The following is a 22,112-nucleotide window of genomic DNA, read 5'->3' as shown; positions in this document are numbered from 1 at the left end:
ACCATCCTCCTCCTCCAGGTCAATATGTCTAGTGCGTTCAACATGGTAAATCACAATATACTATTAAGATTATTAGATAAGCTCGGGATTGGTGGTAACATACTTAGCTGGATCAAAGGCTTCCTAACCACAAGAACATATCAAGTAAAATCAAACTCAACCATATCATCACCGTGGAAGGCAGACTGTGGAGTCACCGCTATCACCAATTCTCTTTAACCTAATGATGACCCCACTAGCCAAGTTCTTATCCAACCAAGGCCTAAACCCTTTCATATATGCAGACGACGTCACAATATACATTCTTTACAAATCTAATCTGACAGAAATCACCAATGAAATCACAAACAGCTTGAACATCATGGACTCCTGGGCAAATGCTTTTCAACTAAAACTCAACAAAGAAAAAACACACTGCCTTGTTGTCTCATCCCAACACAACTCGGATTACCCCACAATTATCAACACCCCAGATCACACCCTCCCTATCACAGACAGCCTGAAGGTCCTCGGCGTCATAATAGACTGCAACCTAACACTAGAGAAACAAGTGACATCCACAACCAAGAAAATGTTTTACTCAATGTGGAAAACAATCCATGACCTCCTAAACTTCAGGAAATCACTAAAAACCAACCTCTTCAAAAAGGCCTATCCCACCAATCCAACGTAAATCCACACACCCAACACAGCACAACCAATGATCGTACTGGACGATTTACAATCTTCATTCCCTTCAATCCTAATTCACACCTACCTTATTTGACCACAATATAACGTTTTATTTGTTATCAACCGAATTGGCAAACGCTTCTACGGTACTATGTAAGCCACATTGAGCCTGCAAATAGGTGGGAAAATGTGGGGTACAAATGTAATAAAAAAATAAAAAAAAAAGAAACTCAAATGAGTGAAACAATTCTTCCCAAAGGACACATTTCGCAACCTGATACAATCAATGTTACTAAGTCACATAGATTACTGCAATGGAATCTATGCTGGATGTAAAGAACAAACATTAAAGAAACTTCAGACCGCTCAGAACACGGCAGCCAGACTCATCTTCGGAAAAACCCGATTTGTTAGCGCAAAACCCCTCCGCGAAAAACTACATTGTCTCCCAATCAAAGAACGCATTACTTTCAAAATCTGCACAATGGTTCACAAAATCATCTACAGTGAAGCCCCGGGATACATGACAGACTTGATTGACCTACCAACTAGAAATACTTCATCACGAACTTACCTAAACCTGCACTACCCAAGCTGCAAAGGACTCATATACAAATCAACTTACGCATCCAGTTTTTCCTACATAAGTATGCAACTGTGGAACGTACTCCCAAAAGCCGTGAAACCCACGTACGGCCACCTACACTTCCAGAGAACACTAAAAACTTATTTGTTCAAAAAGGCATACCCTACCAACCCAACATAAATGCCTGACCGCTACAACACACCAAAACCAAAATACGGTATGGACACAACACAACTCTTCCGTGTATGACACCCTATGTGGTTATCCCACATGAACTTTACCTTATCTCAAGTGGCAATACCACATAACTTTATCTTATCCCTACATCACTCTGTATTTGTCTACCCTGGAGTCTGCAAACGCATCCCCGGCACTATGTAAGCCACATTGAGCCTGCAAATAGGTGGGGAAATGTGGGCTATAAATGTAACAAAAATAAATAAATCTAACACAGAAGCTAACTTTGCTATGTGTAAAAGTGAAATAAAATTACATAAATCAAAATAGAATATGAGACAAACACCTCAGCTAACTTTAACAGTACTAATAGAATTATTATAGCAAACCACAACTGGCCCCCACGTCTTATCAAACTTAGGTAACCATCCTCTTCTGCCGTAATAAATGGGGATCATTTTATAACAGAGCACCTAGAAAAATTTCCAAAAATGCACTCATGTATTTACTTACAAAACTTAATATCCTGTATGTTTCAAATGTTCACGTAAGTGGCTTATAGTAAACGAACACAAAGGAGAGCCAAGAAATTCACGAACACAAGCAAAGCAAAAACAAAACAAATCAGATATTAGAAGTCCAAGCACAATGGTGTACAGCTTCTTTATTGCCTGTAAAGTACTGCAATTGTATGGTCGAAGGACTCAATGTGGCAGTCTTTCTGCTAGCATGCCTTCGTCAGGAGCCTTCATAATAAAAAAAACATACTTATGAATAACAATACATACAGACAAATATCACAGAATACACAAAATATATAAATCCGGGGGGCGTGTCAAGATGGCGCCGTGAGCGGTTGTGTCTGAAGCAGTCTCCTGCCTTCCTTGCTGAAATAATATATATTCCTCGATTTGAATTAGATATGCCGCACACAAAACGTAAAGGGACGGTCCGGGGAGTTCCCCTACCTTCCGGGACATCCACTCCGGCGAGGATAGGTTTGGAGCGCTTCTTTCCCGCGGTTTCCCGAGTCAGCGGAGCGGAGTCCTTAGCGGGGGGAGCCGGTGAAGCGGTTCTCCCGCTGGACATAGAAACATCTTTATCCCCGCTATGCTCTACAACTCCTCCTTGCCCAGCAACGCTTGCCAGTCGAACGGGGTTTCCTCTTGTGCCCGGAAAGGGTGAGTTCGAGGAGCCCATAGGGGAGCTTGACTTGACGGGGAGATCTGAAGCTGCTGGAGAGACGGAGGTGAATCTAAGTCGGATCTGGCAGAAGCTATTAGAAATTGAAAGAACCCTGAAACAATCCTCTGATGAGGTAAAAACTCTTAATTTATCGATACAGGAAGTGAAGAACTCTATGGAAGTGGTTAATAAAGATGTTTCAAAGAAAATTGAGGCCTTACAGGCAGATTCCAAGCAAATGGAAGAATTTAAAGTGGCAGTGATTAAAGATAGTATTGAGACTAGAAGAAAAATAGAGCAAATGGAAAACTACAATAGGAGATTAAATCTCCGACTACTAAATTTTCCTAGAATGATGGGAGTCTCTCCAAACGATATGTTTTGCAGATTTTTGAAAGAAAATCTGAATTTTCCCCAAGAAACATTTCCTCCTTTGAATAAAATTTATTATATTTCAAGAACAATGAATAAAGTAGTAGGAGAAGACTCAGTGGATTTACAAAATGTCACAGCCATTTTGGAACAATCAACTATAAGTGCGAGTGAAAGAGGAACGTTGATAGTTTCCTTTGTTTTTCAACAGGACTTAAACGCAGTAATGAGACTTTACTTTAAAACAACTAACCGCATGTTTATAGGCCAGAAAATCTGGCTTTATCCTGACGTGACAAAAATCACTCAGGAAAAAAGGAAAAAGTTTTTGTTAATGAGATCAAAAATATTAGAAATGGGTGGTTCCTTCCTTCTTGTGTACCCTTGTAAATGTGTTTTCAGGATAAATTAAACCAAATATGTATATTATATGCCAGATCAGCTTCAGAACTTCTTAGACAATAAACAAGCTTAGAGTTAAAAAGATAAGAAGAAAGGGAATAACGATGTCATTATTTTCTTGTTTAAATTTGAAAATGGGTAAAATACTTCACTAATTCCTACCCCCCATTATTATATTGTGGTCTAAGGAAGCCAATAGTATATAAATATTTGAACAAAATTTTTCTTTTTTCCTAAGTTTGTAAGTTTATTACAATGGTGGCTGTATTACACTTTGCAGTTTGTATTTTCTGTGTAAGTATATATAAAAATAATAAAAATTATAAATCATAAAATATATAAATCCTCCTGTGCTTCATGAGGAAGACCTTCTCCCATGCTCTGTCAAAAGATACTCCAGCGCCTGTGATGGATTTAGTCTGCTCCTCTTCTCAAAATTGATCACCCAAACCCTACCGCAGAGGATGAACAATTTTGTCGCCGCCACGCTGTTGCCAAGATATGGGTGAATGCTGATTCCCTGCCAACGAAGAAAGGACGCCACCATCACAACCTTGGTAAACACTCTTGGAACTGTAGGACAAGTCCTGAAGTGGAAATGACGACCCAATACAGCAAAACGTAGAAACCTTTGATGCAGCGGCCATATGCATATATGCAAGTACACCTCCTTGAGGTCGAGGGCAGTGAGAAATTCTCCCACTTGAACTGAGGCTATTACTGCTCTTAGTGTCTCCACTGAAAGCGGGACACTCGGAGGCACAATTTGGACCTTTGAGATCTAAGACCGGATGAAAGGTGCCTTCAAAAGTACATAAGTATTGACATACTGGGACAGACTGAAGGTTCATCAAGCCCAACATCCTGTTTCCAACAGTGGCCAATCCAGGTCACAAGTACCTGGCAAGATCCCAAAACGGTACAATACATTTTATGCTGCTTATCCTGGAAATAAACAGTGGATTTTCCCCAAGTCACAAGGAGCTGCAGTGGGAATTGAACCCAGTTCCCGAGGATCAAAATCCGCTGCACTAACCCCTAGGCTGAATACGGGATGTCTGACCATATTGCCGACAACCAGACTGGTACTGTCTGCCGTCTTGAAAATGAGATTGAGAGCCCTCTGGCGACACACAACCAGAGGCTTTCAGCTTATCCTCCAGCAACCACTGTCACTTAGTTTCCCCCAGTTCTTTCACCTTTCGTGGAGATCTCCAAAAGGGCAGTTTAACTAGCTGTGACTGATGCTGCATCTGCTGCCCAGTGCTGCAACCAGAGTCCCTGACATGCTGTGACACCCAAAAACATACTGCGGGCTGTAACATGTCATAAATAGTACATGCCAAGTAGAGCAACCCCGCTTCCAGCTGGGTGTTATGGCAGCCATCTTGTATTGCAAACTGCCGATGCCACTTCAGGCATGCTCTTGCCATGAACAAGTTGCACACTGTCACTTGCAGGTGCAAAGAGGCCACTTCAAAGGTCTTTTAGGGCAATGCCCTCCTCCACCGGCAAGGCGGTCTTCTTAGTCACCGCAGTAACAAGGGAGTCAACCCTGGGAACCTGCAATTTATCTTTCTCCTCTGGAACTAATGGGTAGAGATGAGCCGTGGCTCTTTCCACTCAGCCCGGTGTCCGGCGAGACCCATTCTGTGGTAATCAGGTCCTGAATGTCTGGATGTATTGGGGAGGCCTTAGAAGGACCTATAACGCCCCCTCATGATCGAAGATGGAACTCTAGACGCCAAAACAGAAGGCTCCTCAATGGGAAACATTGCCAGTGCCTCAGAAATAAGAGTACTGAGCTCCCTCTTTATGAAACAATTTCAGTACTTTCAGATCATTTCTCTTCTCTAACGGCTCCTTCAACAATAGCTCCTCTGAATACACCAAGGCCACATTACATAAGGAGAGAGAAACAGAGAGAACCTCATCTGCCCACTTCTGGAGGTCTAAACGAGATCTCTTAGGAGTCAGAGGGGCGAGAAACTGAAGCACGTTGCAGCAACTCAGACTGTCTCTGCATCAGCAAATAGGCTGGTGTAAGATCAATTTATCAATTTTTGGAGAAAATAAAGATCCCAATGCAGCTGAATGCTCTGTCAGGCTCTGAGGCTGTAAAATGGTGGCTGTGCTCAGTGCGTGATCAGCCACAGGCGGCTCCCGACTGCCAGCTGGCTCCAACAAAATGGTGCCCGTTCCTGCGCTCTCCTGCATCAAACTGTCAGACAGCCAGAAGACCCCGGCCTACTTGGATGCTGGCTGAACCCGAAGATGTGCTGCTGCCGACCGTTTCCTCCGTGTTCTGCGGAATTCCTGCCTTGCATGTACTGCAACATCCTGACGTCAACTGTCAGGTCCCACAGTGGGAATGCCAATAACTACTGTCAAGACTCTTGAGGCTTATTAACTTAGTCTCAATATCCTGGAGTATAACCTTGGCACACCAGAACACACCTGAAGTCTCTATTATTTTTCTGAAGTCTCTTTTATTGAATAAATCACAGATAATTAACTCACAGTCAGATGTTCAGAAGTGCTGCCCCAGGACACAGAGACTCCGTAATTCTGAGAGCTGTTTCAGTGGTTGGAGGTGAGAAATAGTTGAGCAGATAGAAGTATCTCAGAGCTTGGTGACTGGAATGTGCGATATCTCATCAAGGAGGAGATATTTTCAAGGTAAAAAACCAAGTTAATTCCAGGGAGTTGGAAGCAGGACAAGTGCTGGTCTGAAGCAAGATGGTGAATGTCTCATGGCCAGAGGGACAGGCAGGTCAAGAAGGCTCACAAGCCCAGGGAGGAGGAGGCAAAGGCTAATCGGGACAGAGCCTGCCATAAGGTGACAAGGGAGGTCCAAGAGGATGGCCCTCGATTGGAGGGAAAGGTCATACCTGGCTGACCTCTCAGGACAGAGATAGTAAGAATGACCAGGAAATGATAGCAGGTAGACAAAGGAGCCAAGCTTGGCTGAGAAAGAGAGGAGGTTTAGGCAGCAGTGCAACCAATGGTAACAGTTCTTCTACAGCCAGGCAAGTGTGGCTCCATTTACCTGCAAACTACATTACACACAATTAATTGCTCACGTATCTTTGCAGTGAGAACTGCAGCCATGAAAGTCCTTAGAAATGAGAATGACAGTAAAGGCATTAAACACATTTTAGGATCACTGGCACTGGGAAGAGTTGAGATTCAGAACTTTTAAAATCACAGAGACACCGATCTATTACCACATCCTCCGCTACAGCAGGCAACTGCCAGCACGTCAGAGGCTTCAGCTGCTACAGATGCAGCAGCTCAGCTGCTGATGGGGGTGAATTGAGGAGATCATATTTCCTCTACCTTGGCTGAGCTGCATTAGTTGCCTATTGAGAAGAGAATCTGATTTAGAGTTTTACATGGGATAGAACCAGATTAGTTTTTTTTTTTTGTTAAAGAAATTTAAATCCTATGTGCTCTGTCAGTCTCTCTCAATATTCTTACAAACTGGAACAACCAAACCAGAAAACAGCTTGGATTAGTAGAATTAGGGTGGATATTAAGCTTTAAGGTTGCTAGACAGTAGAGTCATCTACCAGGGGAGATCTGGTCAGCAAATTCTCTCTTTTAATATAGTTTAATGCTACACCTCGTGTATTTTAAGATGGATTATCTGGTACAAGGAGGGTCTCAGAGGAAATTGCTGGAATACATTTGACATAGGGGATGGTATTTGCAGTTCAAGTTAATAATGTTTGTGTGATAAGCATGGATGCCTGAAAGTTCATTGGTTGTGCGTTTGGTTTTAGTATGGGATGTGATTTTCTTGTTTTGCTGAGGGGAAAGGAAAGGATAGTTGGGAACGTAGGATTTTATTTGTTTGTTTTAGGATTGTATATTTTTAAAACTGTAAGCCATTTTGATCTTTTTTTGAAGGAAGACACTACATTAAAAAATTTAAACTGTTCCAAATCTTCAGAATCATTGGGTGAAATGAACACAGTGACAAAGGAGAACTCGGGCCTTTCAACAGAAAAGACACAGATGCTGCTTCGTGAAGTGGTCCCTACTCTGTTTTTACACATTAATGATGAACGTTTCCCAATTACTTACCAGCCCATTCCAACATGTCCTCTAAGCTCTCACCAGCCCCCGGCACAACACGGCTCTGGTCTGTGTCTTCCAGTCTCAGGATAAAACTCCCTTTGTGCTGCCTGGCAAAAATGTAATTATACAATGCAGTGCGGAGGCCTCCCAAATGCAAAAAACCTGAAGAGAAAAGAAGAAAACATCACAAAGGTTACGAGAAGCAGAACAGGGATTCAATGAGTAGAACAGCACAAGAGAGGGGAGGACGGCATATTCTCCCAGTACAGCTGCAGCATGAAAAGCAATCACAAGAGTTCAGGCAATCCTAGACAAGGTTACTGTTAGAAATGGGATGATCCCAGATGCACATCCTTGCTCGAGTATTTATGATTATACATACCAATGAAAATAAACTGTTCACCTTCGTATGCTGTTCAAGATCTCTGAAAAGTGAGTTTATTTAAACTTGAAAATAATTGAGTATTTAAACTTAAACGTGAAAGCTTGGCTCTTCAACCAGGCCTTTAATAAGAATTTTTAAATTACTGCTGGCACCAATATAAGATACCTAACCATAGCATGCTCGATGAGACACATTAGGGATTGGCTAACAGGACATGGGGAGTTTTCAAACACACAAGTAGAACAGGCCCTCTCACCTACAGTACATTTGGGATGGTGGCTGCACGCGTCAGGCAGAGGAGTCAAACTCAAATTAGGACATAATCCATTCGTCCTGTCAGCAAGAGCAACGTGGAAGTGGCTGTGCAAAAGACATTGGTTTAGATGGACTGCAACACCCTTCTTGCCACTGTTTAATAACCCAGATTTTCCAGAAGGCACAACTTCAGTGATGTTTGCTAGATGGCGGAAGAAAGGAATTCAGTATTTGTACCAACTGCTGACCGATGAAGGTAAAGTGCGGCCATTCCGGGAATTACAAGCAGAATTTAACTTGCCAGGGACAGATCAGTTTGCGCATCTGCAGATACAACATTACCTAACCGAGCTGGGCTGGACCAACTTGAGCGAGGATGTACAGGACATTTTAAACACAGCACTGACATTGGGGGCTCAAAACAAAGTGCCCCTGCGATTTCATCACAGGTATCTCCAGGATTCCACGGAGGACATTGATTACAGAGGCAGAGCACAGAAATGGGCGATTGACCTGAAGGCAGAAGTCTCAGAAGAGATGTTGCAGAACTTTTTAACCTTGGCATTGCGCACCTCTGTATATTCTAGACACTGGGAGATACAATACAAATTTGCATTACGACTTCACATCCCACCAGCTAGGGCGTTCAAGGCAGGGTATGGTGGCACAGGCACATGCCCTCATTGTGCCCAGGCGCTAGCAGGACTGGGGCATATGTTCTGGTCTTGCCCTCAAGTAGTGCGATTTTGGTCCCAGATTTTAACGGCCATCAAACAATACTGGAGATGCAATACAATACAGAGGCAGCCATTACTGCTTTTTGGAAAACACTGCTACACGGGGCTTGTCCCTCCAGGACTCAACTCCTTCCTGCACAGGGCGGTGTTGATCGGCAAGAAGACAATTCTGCTAAACTGGAGAGAGAACGAGGGCCCTACGTTTGGGGCTTGGAGGGCAAATATGATTGAACTGCTAAAACTAGAACGTTGTGGAATTACAGATATCTCCTCTGTGGAGGGTAAAAAGCTGGAAACCACCTGGGCGAAATTTTGGGATACCTTACAACCAGCTGCAAAAAGTAAAATTTTAAATTGAGAGACTGTGTGGGTAGATGAGAGACCTTGAATACCTGTAGACTGATAGTAGACTATTGAAGGGGGGGGGGGGAGGGGGAGTTGGGGGGGGGAGTTTAAGGGGGGGGGGAGGATGGGAAGGGATAGAGGAGAGCGATAGGTAGACATGTTGTAGTGCATCGTTGTAATAGTGTTGATTTAGGTGTTAATCTTTCAAAGATCAATGCATACCTGTACACTGTTTATTGAAATATGTACAATAAAAATGATTGAAACATAAATTACTGCTGGCACTTAGGAAGGCGAGGGGCTGCCGGAGGACAGGTCATGCTTGCACTCGAAAAGAGGAGAGAGAGGGAGGCGCGGGGGTCTGGAACTCGGAGGGGAGGGGGGTCCTGGAGCTCAGAAGGGAGGGAGTGGAGGGGGGGGGCCTGGAATTCGGAGGGGGGGGTGAAGGGGGGGGGGGCTGGAACTCTGAAACAGAGGGAGGGAGGGAGGGAAGGGGTCGTGGCACCTTGCTAGCGCCCGTTTCATTTCTGTCGGAAACGGCCCTCTTTTCCTAGCAATATATATACTTTGGAAGAAAAATGGGAGAGAAAATATGGAGACATTTAAATACCTGGGCAGAATAAATGCCCAGGAGGCGAGTCTGTTTCATTTGCTTATTTCCGATCTGAGGAAGAAGGGCAACCTTCGAAAGCTAATCAAGAAATGTATTAAGTTATGTCCAATAAAAAAGGTATCATCTTATTTTCTTTTCCATGTTTTATTTTGTTTGATTTCTATTGATAACCTTTCAATTGAAGGGGGCATAAGATGAAGGTGGAAGGGACCAGGCTAAGAAGTTGAGGAAATACTTCTGCACAGAAAAGGTGGTGCATTTTGGATTTTGTTGACATCTTTTTCAGAAGTAGCTTCAGTAGAGTTCTTGGCCTGGACCAGTACAGAGGATTTGTAAGGAAAGGACATCGCAGTTTAGATCCACTGTGACCCCCCCCCCCGGTCGGGTTCCCGCAGTACCTGTTGGACTCGGAGCAAAGCGGACTCGAACTTCAGGCGCCGAACAAAAATGACGGACCCGGAGCCTCTGCATGATCGCCACCTGCCTCCCGTATGGCTCCGCGCGCGCTGTCCCGGACCAGGGACCTATGACGCCGACCAATCCGCTTCTTCGCGTCTCTTAGCCCCACCTCCCGGAAGAAACACTCGTTAAAAGGGGCAGTGCCGCTTTTACTACCTTTTATTTATTTATTTATTTTTTTCAGGGACGTGTCGTGACTTTACACCGATCATATTTGTTTTTCTTCTGAGAAGTGGGGTCACCATAAGGCACTGGAACAGCTTTTGAGTTTTTACATATGGGAATTTGTAGTCATCTTTTTGCCTGTTGTTTTGGGTGAAGGAAAATGGCGGCAAGCTCCGCCTACTGGCTTCAACCCCAGTCTAATGCCGCCGCTTATCCAATCCAACTTCCTTGAGCTCCCGGAAGCGGAAAGAGTTGCGGGTGATGACGTGTTCTGTTTACAGTTGGTCCGACTCCTGGGTTCTTATTGTGCAGGACGGTCCGTGGCTTGATGTAAGGCCCGGGCGGGTCGGAGCCTGATGGATTTCTCTAAGTTCCTGGACGATGACTTCGATGTCAAGAGTTGGGTGAACGGCGCTTTTCCAATGCTTCAGAAGGAAACTCCGGGGAAAGTGGACGGATACGCGGCTACTCTAGTGATGAAGCTGCAGCTTTTCATTCAGGAGGTGAATAATGCTGTGGAGGGTAAGTGAAGGCCCTGGGGCAGGTCTTGTCTCTTCACCTCAGGGTCCCAGGGGTCTCTTAGACTAGAGCAGAGATTGCTCCCTCCAGTTCTTGGCCTTTGATGTCGGGGTCCCTGGGGTCTCCCCATTTCTCAGGACTCTTAGACTAGAGCAGAGATTGCTTTCTCCAGTTCTTGGCCTTTGATGTCGGGGTCCCTGGGGTCTCCCCATTTCTCAGGACTCTTAGACTAGAGCAGAGATTGCTCCCTCCAGTTCTTGGCCTTTCGTGTCGGGGTCCCTGGGGTCTCCCCATTTCTCAGGACTCTTAGACTACAGCAGAGATTGCTTCCTCCAGTTCTTGGCCTTTCGTGTCGGGGTCCCTGGGGTCTCCCCATTTCTCAGGACTCTTAGACTAGAGCAGAGATTGCTTTCTCCAGTTCTTGGCCTTTGATGTCGGGGTCCCTGGGGTCTCCCCATTTCTCAGGACTCTTAGACTAGAGCAGAGATTGCTCCCTCCAGTTCTTGGCCTTTCGTGTCGGGGTCCCTGGGGTCTCCCCATTTCTCAGGACTCTTAGACTACAGCAGAGATTGCTTCCTCCAGTTCTTGGCCTTTCGTGTCGGGGTCCCTGGGGTCTCCCCATTTCTCAGGACTCTTAGACTAGAGCAGAGATTGCTTCCTCCAGTTCTTGGCCTTTGATGTCGGGGTCCCTGGGGTCTCCCCATTTCTCAGGACTCTTAGACTAGAGCAGAGATTGCTTTCTCCAGTTCTTGGCCTTTAATGTCGGGGTCCCTGGGGTCTCCCCATTTCTCAGGACTCTTAGACTAGAGCAGAGATTGCTCCCTCCAGTTCTTGGCCTTTGATGTCGGGGTCCCTGGGGTCTCCCCATTTCTCAGGACTCTTAGACTAGAGCAGAGATTGCTCCCTCCAGTTCTTGGCCTTTGATGTCGGGGTCCCTGGGGTCTCCCCATTTCTCAGGACTCTTAGACTAGAGCAGAGATTGCTCCCTCCAGTTCTTGGCCTTTCGTGTCGGGGTCCCTGGGGTCTCCCCATTTCTCAGGACTCTTAGACTACAGCAGAGATTGCTTCCTCCAGTTCTTGGCCTTTCGTGTCGGGGTCCCTGGGGTCTCCCCATTTCTCAGGACTCTTAGACTACAGCAGAGATTGCTCCCTCCAGTTCTTGGCCTTTGATGTCGGGGTCCCTGGGGTCTCCCCATTTCTCAGGACTCTTAGACTAGAGCAGAGATTGCTTTCTCCAGTTCTTGGCCTTTGATGTCGGGGTCCCTGGGGTCTCCCCATTTCTCAGGACTCTTAGACTAGAGCAGAGATTGCTTTCTCCAGTTCTTGGCCTTTAATGTCGGGGTCCCTGGGGTCTCCCCATTTCTCAGGACTCTTAGACTAGAGCAGAGATTGCTTCCTCCAGTTCTTGGCCTTTGATGTCGGGGTCCCTGGGGTCTCCCCATTTCTCAGGACTCTTAGACTAGAGCAGAGATTGCTTCCTCCAGTTCTTGGCCTTTGATGTCGGGGTCCCTGGGGTCTCCCCATTTCTCAGGACTCTTAGACTACAGCAGAGATTGCTCCCTCCAGTTCTTGGCCTTTCGTGTCGGGGTCCCTGGGGTCTCCCCATTTCTCAGGACTCTTAGACTAGAGCAGAGATTGCTTCCTCCAGTTCTTGGCCTTTCGTGTCGGGGTCCCTGGGGTCTCCCCATTTCTCAGGACTCTTAGACTAGAGCAGAGATTGCTCCCTCCAGTTCTTGGCCTTTCGTGTCGGGGTCCCTGGGGTCTCCCCATTTCTCAGGACTCTTAGACTAGAGGACAGATTGCTCCCTCCAGTTCTTGGCCTTTGATGTCGGGGTCCCTGGGGTCTCCCCATTTCTCAGGACTCTTAGACTAGAGCAGAGATTGCTTCCTCCAGTTCTTGGCCTTTCGTGTCGGGGTCCCTGGGGTCTCCCCATTTCTCAGGACTCTTAGACTAGAGCAGAGATTGCTCCCTCCAGTTCTTGGCCTTTGATGTCGGGGTCCCTGGGGTCTCCCCATTTCTCAGGACTCTTAGACTAGAGCAGAGATTGCTCCCTCCAGTTCTTGGCCTTTCGTGTCGGGGTCCCTGGGGTCTCCCCATTTCTCAGGACTCTTAGACTAGAGCAGAGATTGCTTCCTCCAGTTCTTGGCCTTTCGTGTCGGGGTCCCTGGGGTCTCCCCATTTCTCAGGACTCTTAGACTAGAGCAGAGATTGCTTCCTCCAGTTCTTGGCCTTTCGTGTCGGGGTCCCTGGGGTCTCCCCATTTCTCAGGACTCTTAGACTAGAGGACAGATTGCTCCCTCCAGTTCTTGGCCTTTGATGTCGGGGTCCCTGGGGTCTCCCCATTTCTCAGGACTCTTAGACTAGAGCAGAGATTGCTTCCTCCAGTTCTTGGCCTTTCGTGTCGGGGTCCCTGGGGTCTCCCCATTTCTCAGGACTCTTAGACTAGAGCAGAGATTGCTCCCTCCAGTTCTTGGCCTTTCGTGTCGGGGTCCCTGGGGTCTCCCCATTTCTCAGGACTCTTAGACTAGAGCAGAGATTGCTCCCTCCAGTTCTTGGCCTTTCGTGTCGGGGTCCCTGGGGTCTCCCCATTTCTCAGGACTCTTAGACTAGAGCAGAGATTGCTCCCTCCAGTTCTTGGCCTTTCGTGTCGGGGTCCCTGGGGTCTCCCCATTTCTCAGGACTCTTAGACTAGAGCAGAGATTGCTCCCTCCAGTTCTTGGCCTATTTCTGTAGGACTCTTAGCCTCCTCAAAGTCAGGTCGCACCATGGAGCCATACAGACGCATTATAATGTTTTGGCTCTTATTTTGCATCCCTTTCCTAATAGTTAGTACATAAGTAATGCCACACTGGGAAAAGACCAAGGGTCCATCGAGCCCAGCATCCTATCCACGACAGCGGCCAATCCAGGCCAAAGGCACCTGGCAAGCTTCCCAAACGTACAAACATTCTATACATGTTATTCCTGGAATTGTGGATTTTTCCCAAGTCCATTTAGTAGCGGTTTATGGACTTGTCCTTTAGGAAACCGTCTAACCCCTTTTTAAACTCTGCTAAGCTAACCACCTTCACCACGTTCTCCAGCAACAAATTCCAGAGTTTAATTATGCGTTGTGTGAAGAAAATTTTTCTCCGATTTCTTTTAAATTTACTACACTGTAGTTTCATCGCATGCCCCCTAGTCCTAGTATTTTTGGAAAGCATGAACAGACACTTCACATCCACCTGTTCCACTCCACTCATTATTTTATATACCTCTATCATGTCTCCCCAGTGTATTTTCCTGAGTTTCTTTGCTACGTTGTACATAGCCAACCTACTCCTCCCTCCTCTAGCTTGAGCATACTGTCTTCTTATGCTGTGGTAAACCACTTGTTCTGGGCATATTGTCAGCTGCCTATTTCCTGCCTGTGTTCTGCATTAATTGATCATAATTCAATTGGCTACTGCCACCTACTGAAAAGCCCCTAGCCTCCTTAGTCTTTCTTCATAGGGAAGTCGTCCCATCCCCGCTATCATTTTAGTCGGCCTTCGCTGCACCTTTTCCAGTTCTTCTATATGTTTCTTGAGATGAGATGCGGCGACCAGAATTGAACACAGTACTCAAGATGTGGTCGCACCATGGAGCGATACAATGGCAACTAGATTTAATGTTCTTAATAACTTCCCCTCAGAGGGCTGAGGGGAGACATGATAGAGGTATATAAAATAACGAGTGGAGTGGAACAGGTGGATGTGAAGCGTCTGTTCACGCTTTCCAAAAATACTAGGACTAGAGGGCATGCGATGAAACTACAGTGTAGTAAATTTAAAACAAATCGGAGTAGAGAGGTGTGGTAGCCGTGTTAGTCTACTCTTAAAGGTTATCAATAGAAATCAAACAAAATAAAACATGGAAAAGAAAATAAGATGATACCTTTTTTATTGGACATAACTTAAAACATTTCTTGATTAGCTTTCGAAGGTTGCCCTTCTTCGTCAGATTTCCGATCTGACGAAGAAGGACAACCTTCGAAAGCTAATCAAGAAATGTATTAACTTTTGTCCAATAAAAAAGGTATCACCATATTTTCTTTTCCATGTTTGATTTCTATTGATAAACAAATCGGAGAAATTGTTTCTTCACCCAACGCATAATTAAACTCTGGAATTTGTTGCCAGAGGACGTTGTGAAGGCGGTTAGCTTGACAGAGTTTAAAAAGGGGTTAGACGGTTTCCTAAAGGACAAGTCCATAAACCACTACTAAATGGACTTGGGAAAAATCAACAATTCCAGGAATAACATATATAGAATGTTTGTACATTTGGGAAGCTTGCCAGGTGCCCTTGGCCTGGATTGGCCGCTGGGACAGGATGCTGGGCTCGTGGACCCTTGGTCTTTTCCCAGTGTGGCATTACTTATGTACTTATATGTACTATACTAGCCGTTGAGCCCGTTAAAACGGGCTAGTATGGGGTTTTGGCAAGGCCCCCTCCCCTCGGCGCTGCCCCCCCCCCCCCCTGGAGTCACCGCCACCACCCCTGCACCCGGCCCGGGCCCTCTCTTCGGTATTGAACTTACATCGGTGAAACGCAGGCAGCACGCAGATCAGCTGAGCTCCCGTCGGCCTTCCTTCTCTGCCTGTGTCCCGCCCTCGTGTGACGTAACGTCAGCGAGGGCGGGACACAGGCAGGGAAGAAAGGGCAAAGGGAGCTCAGCTGTTCTGCGTGCTGCATTTCGCTGATGTAAGTTCAATACCGAAGAGAGGGCTCGAGCCGGGTGGAGGGGGGGCGGCGGCGGTGACCTCGGGGGGGGGGGGGAGCAGTAGCGACGTCGGCAACTTCGTGCAGTTTCCCTCTCTGTCCCACCCCCATCATCACGTATTGACGTGGGGGCGGGACAGAGAGGGAAGTCACTCGCCATTTATATGTTTGATACTACACAACCCACCCCACAAAAAGTAACCCCAAAACAGCAATCATTTGGAGTTGAGGTTTAATTGCTTCTTTTTGAAGTTCAAGATGTGTTACAAACAGGTACAGAACTTATTTCCCTACAGTCTAGGTTATATGTGAGACAGTGGAGAGTAAAGTGACTTTCTGATGGTTACAAGAACAATCAGTAGTAGAAGCAGGATTTGAACCCCGACTTCCCAAATTTTCAGCCTGCTCCTCATATCTAACAACCCAATTTCAAACCTTGAAAATAGGTAGACCCAAAATACTATCTATCCAAGAAAAGTTTGAAAACCCACCTTCTCACACATACAGAATGATCACCTACTGTACCCCAGATTTAGAAGATCACACAAGGCCCAAATTTATTACTCAAATGGAATGTGGCAAAAATCATGGAAAATGTTCTCTAAATGTATAGAAAGTTCACTTGCAAGTCTGGGCCTCTTTGTCAGCATGTCTGCAGTGTAGCACTGCAGTTCTAGTGTTTAACAGGCTTTGAGGCACCTTTGGGTGATGTTACAGGGGCAGAGCTCACTGATCCTTGCATGTAGAAAGTGTAGCATGCAATGAAATTAATAAAAAGGCTTTTTGGACTAAGCAAGAACAAATGAATATTTCAGTTCCATAAAGAGAAGGAAGACATTTTTGATACAGTGACCATATGCTTCTTAACATAGTAAATGACGGCAGATAAAGACCTGAACGGTCCATCCAGTCTGCCCAACAAGACAAACTCATTTTACATGGTATGTGATACTTTATATGTATGCCTGAGTTTGATTTGTCCCTGCCTTTCTCAGGGCTCAGACCGTAAAAGTCTGCCCAGCACTGTTCCTGTACTAAATGTTCTGAAGGTAACGTTGAAGCCCATTTAAAATTTACACTCAAGCCCGTCCATATCTATTCAGTCACGATCAGGGTGTAGACCGTAGAAGTCTGCGCAGCACTGGTTTTGCTTCCCAGTTACCGGCATTGCCACCCAATCTCCACTAAGATTCTGTGGACCATTTCTTCTAAAAACAGGATTCCTTTGTGTTTATCCCACGCATGTTTGAATTCCATTACTGTTTTCATCTCCACCACCGCCCACAGCAGGGCATTCCATGTATCCACCACCCTCTCCGTGAAAAAATACTTCCTGACATTACTCCTGAGTCTGCCCCCATTCAACCTCAATTCATGTCCTCTAGTTCTACCACCTTCCTGTCTCCGGAAAAGTTTTTTTTGCGGATTAATACCTTTCCATATCATCAAGCTGATCAATCCATAGACTGGTGGGTTGTGTCCATCTACCAGCAGGTGGAGATAGAGAGCAAACTTTTGCCTCCCTATATGTGGTCATGTGCTGCCGGAAACTCCCCAGTATGTTCTCTATCTCAGCAGGTGGTGGTCACACACAGCAGCAGCTCTGGCTAGGCCTCCAAGCCTAATTCTTAGGTTTTGTTGAGTGCCTGGGGTTGAGGGCTCTTTTGAGCAAGTGCAAACCTGGTGGTGCCAGGTCCCTCCTTTTCTCCCCCCTCCCGCTGGCTCCGTTAAAAAAAAAAAAAAAATTTTGAACGTCCTTAAAGGCGTTTATTTCGATGTTTATTTAAACGTTCATTGCAGCTACTCACTGGGACACCAGGTCGTTACAGCTCGGAGCGGAAAGCAGGTAATTTTTACCTTTTTATAGCGGGCAGGGGGTTCCCCGATTTATCTCCACGTGGCATATGGCGTCGGAGGGCGAGGGCGTAAAGAGTCGCTCCCCGGATCGCTTGGGCGCTTCTAGAGGGGATGCGGGGGTCTTAAAGTCTGATTCGCCCTTGTTGGGTGACAGTTTTGTGACCGATGAGTGTCCCGGTCCTTCCTCCGGTGTGGCGGTTTTTCCCGCCATAAACGCCCATCCCCCGCTCCTCGCCTCCGCCATCTTGGCCGGCCACGCGGCTCGGACGGCTTCTTCTTGGGCCGCCCTTGAGGTAGGAGACATTAATGCCATGAACGCCCTTAATTTGGGCGACGGCACAAAGGCGGCTAAAATTAAGCGCCGTTTTTCCCGCGCGGCTCCTTCGCGGAGTGTCGCGCCGGACGCCATCTTGGATGCGCAGCATGTCTCTCCCCCGCTCTTGCAAGCGCCGGTTGAGGGTGCGTCTAGGGCTGTTGCCCAGGCTGCGGAAGTGCACAGTCTGGGGGGTTTCTCCCCCGAGTTTATTTTGCTGCTGCATCAGGCCTTCCTTATGCAGAACGCTGCCCCTGCTCCCTCGTCAGGTAAAGAGGTTGAGGCCCCCGGAGGTAAACGCCCTCGGGTTGATTCCCAGGCCTTGGAGGACTTTGTCTCCTCCGATGTAGATGAGGGCAGCGTATCTGAGTTCTCCCAACGGTCCTTTGCGGATTCCTTGGAGGAGACGGATCCCCGCTCGGATGGAGCGGATGACCCCTCTGCAGCGCGACTTTTTAGCTCAGAGGATTTGCCCAACCTGTTTGTGCAGGCCATGGGCATTTTGAAGATTTCCTCTCCGGAGGACGTCTCTCCCTCAGCCCCTGTTGGCTCTGCCATTATGCTGGGGACGAAACGCCCGCCTAGAACCTTCCACGTGCATGATGCCATGCACACCTTTATTTCGGCTCAATGGGATGTCCCGGAAGCGAGCCTTAAAGTGGCTAGGGCTATGTCCCGCCTCTATCCTTTGCCTGTAAGTGAACGTGAGGCCTTTCTGTGGCCTACCGTGGATTCTTTAATCACTGCGGTGACTAAGAAAACGGCGTTGCCGGTGGAAGGTGGCACGGCCCTAAAGGACGCCCAAGACAGAAGATTGGAGGCGGCCTTAAGGTCGTCCTTTGAGGCGGCTGCTTTAAGTTTGCAGGCCTCAGTTTGCGGCTCCTATGTGGCCAGGGCGTGCCTGACTATGGTGCAGCGGGCTTTCCCCTCGGATCATTCCTTGAGGGCTGATTGGCCGGCCCTGGAATCGGGCTTAGCCTATTTGGCAGACTTGCTGTATGATGTCTTGAGAGCCTCAGCTAAAGGCATGGCTCAGACAATCTCTGTGCGGCGGTGGCTTTGGCTGAAGCATTGGTCTGCTGACCACGCCTCTAAATCCCGCCTGGATAGATTGCCTTTTAAAGGCAAGCTGCTCTTTGGGGTCGAGCTGGACAAAATCGTGACCGATCTCGGCACGTCTAAGGGCAAGAAGTTACCAGAGGTCAGGGCTCGGGCTAGTACTCGCCCTGGTACCTCCAGAGGACGGTTTCAGGAAGCCCGTCAGTACCGCCCGGGCAGGTCGGGCTCCTCTGCCCCCTCTCCCTTCAAGAGGAACTTCTCCCCCAAGCAGCATTCCTTTCGCAGAGACCGCCGTCCCGGAGGTGCTCCCTCCGGTTCTCCCCCAGGGTCTCGTACCCAATGACGGGGCCTTGGTCCACGCCTCAGTGCAGATTGGAGGACGGCTGTCCTCGTTTATGGGCGAGTGGACCACAATAACTTCAGACGCTTGGGTGCTGGAAGTCATCAGAGACGGCTACAAGCTAGAGTTCTGCCGACCCTTAAAAGACGGGTTTGTACTCTCTCCCTGCAAGTCTCCGGTCAAGCTGTGGCAGTGCAGCAGACCTTGGACAATCTGATCCGCCTGGGGGCGGTCGTTCCGGTGCCAGAAAATCAGCTTGGCAAGGGACGTTACTCCATTTACTTTGTGATACCAAAGAAAGGAGGTTCTGTACGGCCTATCCTCGACCTCAAAGGGGTCAATTGGGCCTTGAAAGTTCGGCACTTTCGCATGGAGACCCTCCGCTCTGTTATAGCGGCAGTGAAGGCAGGAGAGTTCCTGGCATCCTTGGACATCAAGGAAGCGTACTTGCATATTCCCATCTGGCCTCCTCATCAACGCTTTCTGCGTTTTGCAGTACTGGGCCGACACTTCCAGTTCAGAGCCCTCCCGTTCGGGTTGGCTACTGCTCCGCGGACCTTCTCCAAAGTAATGGTGGTCATCGCGGCCTTCCTGAGGAAGGAAGGAGTTCAAGTCCATCCTTATCTGGACGACTGGTTGATCCAAGCCCCCTCTTATGCAGAGTGCGGCAAAGCTGTGAACCGGGTGGTTGCTCTTTTGAGCTCCCTGGGGTGGATCATCAACTGGGAGTAAAGCCAGCTGCGCCCGACTCAGTCCCTGGAGTATCTGGGAGTTCGATTCGACACCCAAGTGGGCAGAGTGTTCCTGCCAGACAATCGGATTGTCAAGCTTCAGGCTCAGGTGGACTAGTTCCTAGTAGCCTCTCCTATTCGGGCTTGGGACTACGTGCAGCTGTTGGGCTCTATGACGGCCACGATGGAAGTAGTGCCCTGGGCCAGGGCTCATATGAGACCACTACAACAATCTCTGCTGCTGCGCTGGACTCCGATGTCAGAGGATTATGCTGTGCGCCTTCCCTTGGACCCAGCAGTGCACAAGGCGCTGAGCTGGTGGACGCAGACAGACAAGTTGTCTGCAGGAATGCCTCTGGTGACCCCGGAGTGGATTGTCGTCACGACAGACGCCTCTTTGATGGGCTGGGGAGCCCACTGCTTGGGAAGGACAGCGCAGGGGCTCTGGTCTCCTGCAGAGGCAAGTGGTCTATCAACCTCCTGGAACTCAGAGCCATTCGGTTGGTGTTGTTGGAGTTCATCCCGGTACTGGTGTTGAAGCCAGTACGGGTCCTGTCGGACAATGCCACGGCTGTGGCCTATGTCAACCGCCAGGGAGGTACCAAGAGCGCCCCTCTAGCCAAGGAGGCTATGAATCTATGCCAGTGGGCGGAAGCGAACATGGAGCAGCTTTCAGCGGCCCACATTGCCGGAGTCATGAATGTCAAGGCGGACTTTCTCAGTCGCCATACCTTGGAGCCCGGAGAGTGGCAGCTATCTGCTCAGGCGTTCTTGGACATCACGAAGCGCTGGGGCCAGCCGAGCCTAGATCTGATGGCGTCATCGGCCAATTGCCAAGTGCCAAGTGCCGCGCTTTTTCAGCAGAGGACGGGACCCTCGATCCCTGGGAGTAGATGCTCTTCTCCAACAGTGGCCGACACAAGAGCTTCTCTATGTGTTCCCGCCCTGGCCCATGTTGGGCAGGGTGCTAGACCGGGTGGCAAAGCATCCCGGCAGGGTAATCCTGGTGGGTCCGGATTGGCCCAGACGTCCCTGGTATGCGGACTTGATCAGGCTCTCAGTCGGCGATCCTCTGCGGCTGCCAGTGGAGCAGGGCCTGTTGCATCAGGGTCCCGTGGTGATGGAGGATCCCTCCCCCTTTGGTCTTACGGCCTGGCTATTGAGCGGCAGCGTCTGAGAAAGAAGGGCTTCTCAGACAAGGTCATCGCCACTATGCTGAGAGCGAGGAAGCGCTCTACTTCTACTGCTTACGCCAGGGTTTGGCGTATCTTTGCAGCGTGGTGTGAAGCAGGCTCACTTTCTCCCTTCACTGCTCCAATTTCTTCAGTGTTGGCGTTCCTGCAAGAAGGTCTGGACAAAGGCCTGTCGCTCAGTTCCCTGAAAGTTCAGGTAGCGGCTCTGGCTTGCTTCAGGGGCCGCCTGAAGGGTGCTTCCCTGGCTTCGCAGCCAGATGTGGTGCGCTTTCTCAAGTGAGTTAATCACCTGCGCCCTCCTCTGCACTCAGTGGTGCCTGCGTGCAATCTCAACCTGGTGCTAAGAGCATTGCAGAAGCCGCCTTTTGAACCCTTGTCGAGGGCATCTCTGAAAGACCTGACGTTGAAAGCAGTCTTTTTGGTGGCTATCACTTCAGGCAGAAGAGTTTCCGAGCTCCAGGCACTCTCATGTCGAGAGCTTTTTCTGCAGTTCACTGAGGCAGGAGTGACTATTCGCACAGTGCCTTCCTTCCTGCCCAAGACTGTTTTTCGCTTCCATGTGATTCAGCAGCTCTGTCTCCCTTCCTTTCGTAGGGAGGTCTACCCAGAGGAATACTCTGCTCTCAGTTTCTGGATGTGAGACGAGTCATCATCAGATACTTGGAAGTGACCAATGATTTCCGGAAATCGGATCATCTGTTTGTCCTGTTTACAGGTCCTCGTAAGGGTCTGCAGGCTTCTAAGCCTACAGTGGCAAGATGGGCAAGGAAGCCATTGCAGCGGCTTAGGGTCCGTCTCCTTGGAAGAGATTTGCAAGGAGGCAACTTGGGCTTCGGCCCATACCTTTGCCAGGCATTACCGCTTGACTGTGGCTGCTCGGGCGGAGGCCCGGTTTGGAGCTTCAGTGTTGCGGTCAGGGAT

At 48.1% G+C, this 22,112-nt stretch overlaps 2 protein-coding genes across 3 annotated transcripts in view; one reads left to right on the top strand and one right to left on the bottom strand.

Moving 5' to 3' along the window:
* Window positions 1-10,337, bottom strand: part of EARS2 (glutamyl-tRNA synthetase 2, mitochondrial) — a 37,216-nt gene extending 26,879 nt beyond the window's left edge. The window contains exons 1-2 of the mRNA XM_030212127.1: window positions 10,211-10,337; window positions 7,484-7,639 (exon numbers count right to left, since the gene is read on the bottom strand). Of these exons, the coding sequence (XP_030067987.1) occupies window positions 7,484-7,639; window positions 10,211-10,283 (229 nt within the window). The 5' untranslated portion in view covers window positions 10,284-10,337. The remainder of the gene's footprint in view (window positions 1-7,483; window positions 7,640-10,210) is intronic.
* Window positions 10,338-10,707: 370 nt separating this feature from the next.
* Window positions 10,708-22,112, top strand: part of COG7 (component of oligomeric golgi complex 7) — a 91,915-nt gene continuing 80,510 nt past the window's right edge. For both annotated transcript variants that reach the window (XR_003943024.1, XM_030211087.1), the window contains exon 1: window positions 10,708-10,958. Coding sequence is in view for 1 of the 2 variants with exons in the window: in XM_030211087.1 (XP_030066947.1) it covers window positions 10,793-10,958 (166 nt within the window). In the remaining variant the exon portion in view is untranslated. The remainder of the gene's footprint in view (window positions 10,959-22,112) is intronic.

This window comes from Microcaecilia unicolor, chromosome 8 (genome assembly GCF_901765095.1).
Source record: "Microcaecilia unicolor chromosome 8, aMicUni1.1, whole genome shotgun sequence".
NCBI lineage: Eukaryota > Metazoa > Chordata > Amphibia > Gymnophiona > Siphonopidae > Microcaecilia > Microcaecilia unicolor.
The sequence above is the reverse complement of the archived record's forward strand: the minus strand, read 5'-3'. Positions and strand labels throughout refer to the sequence as shown.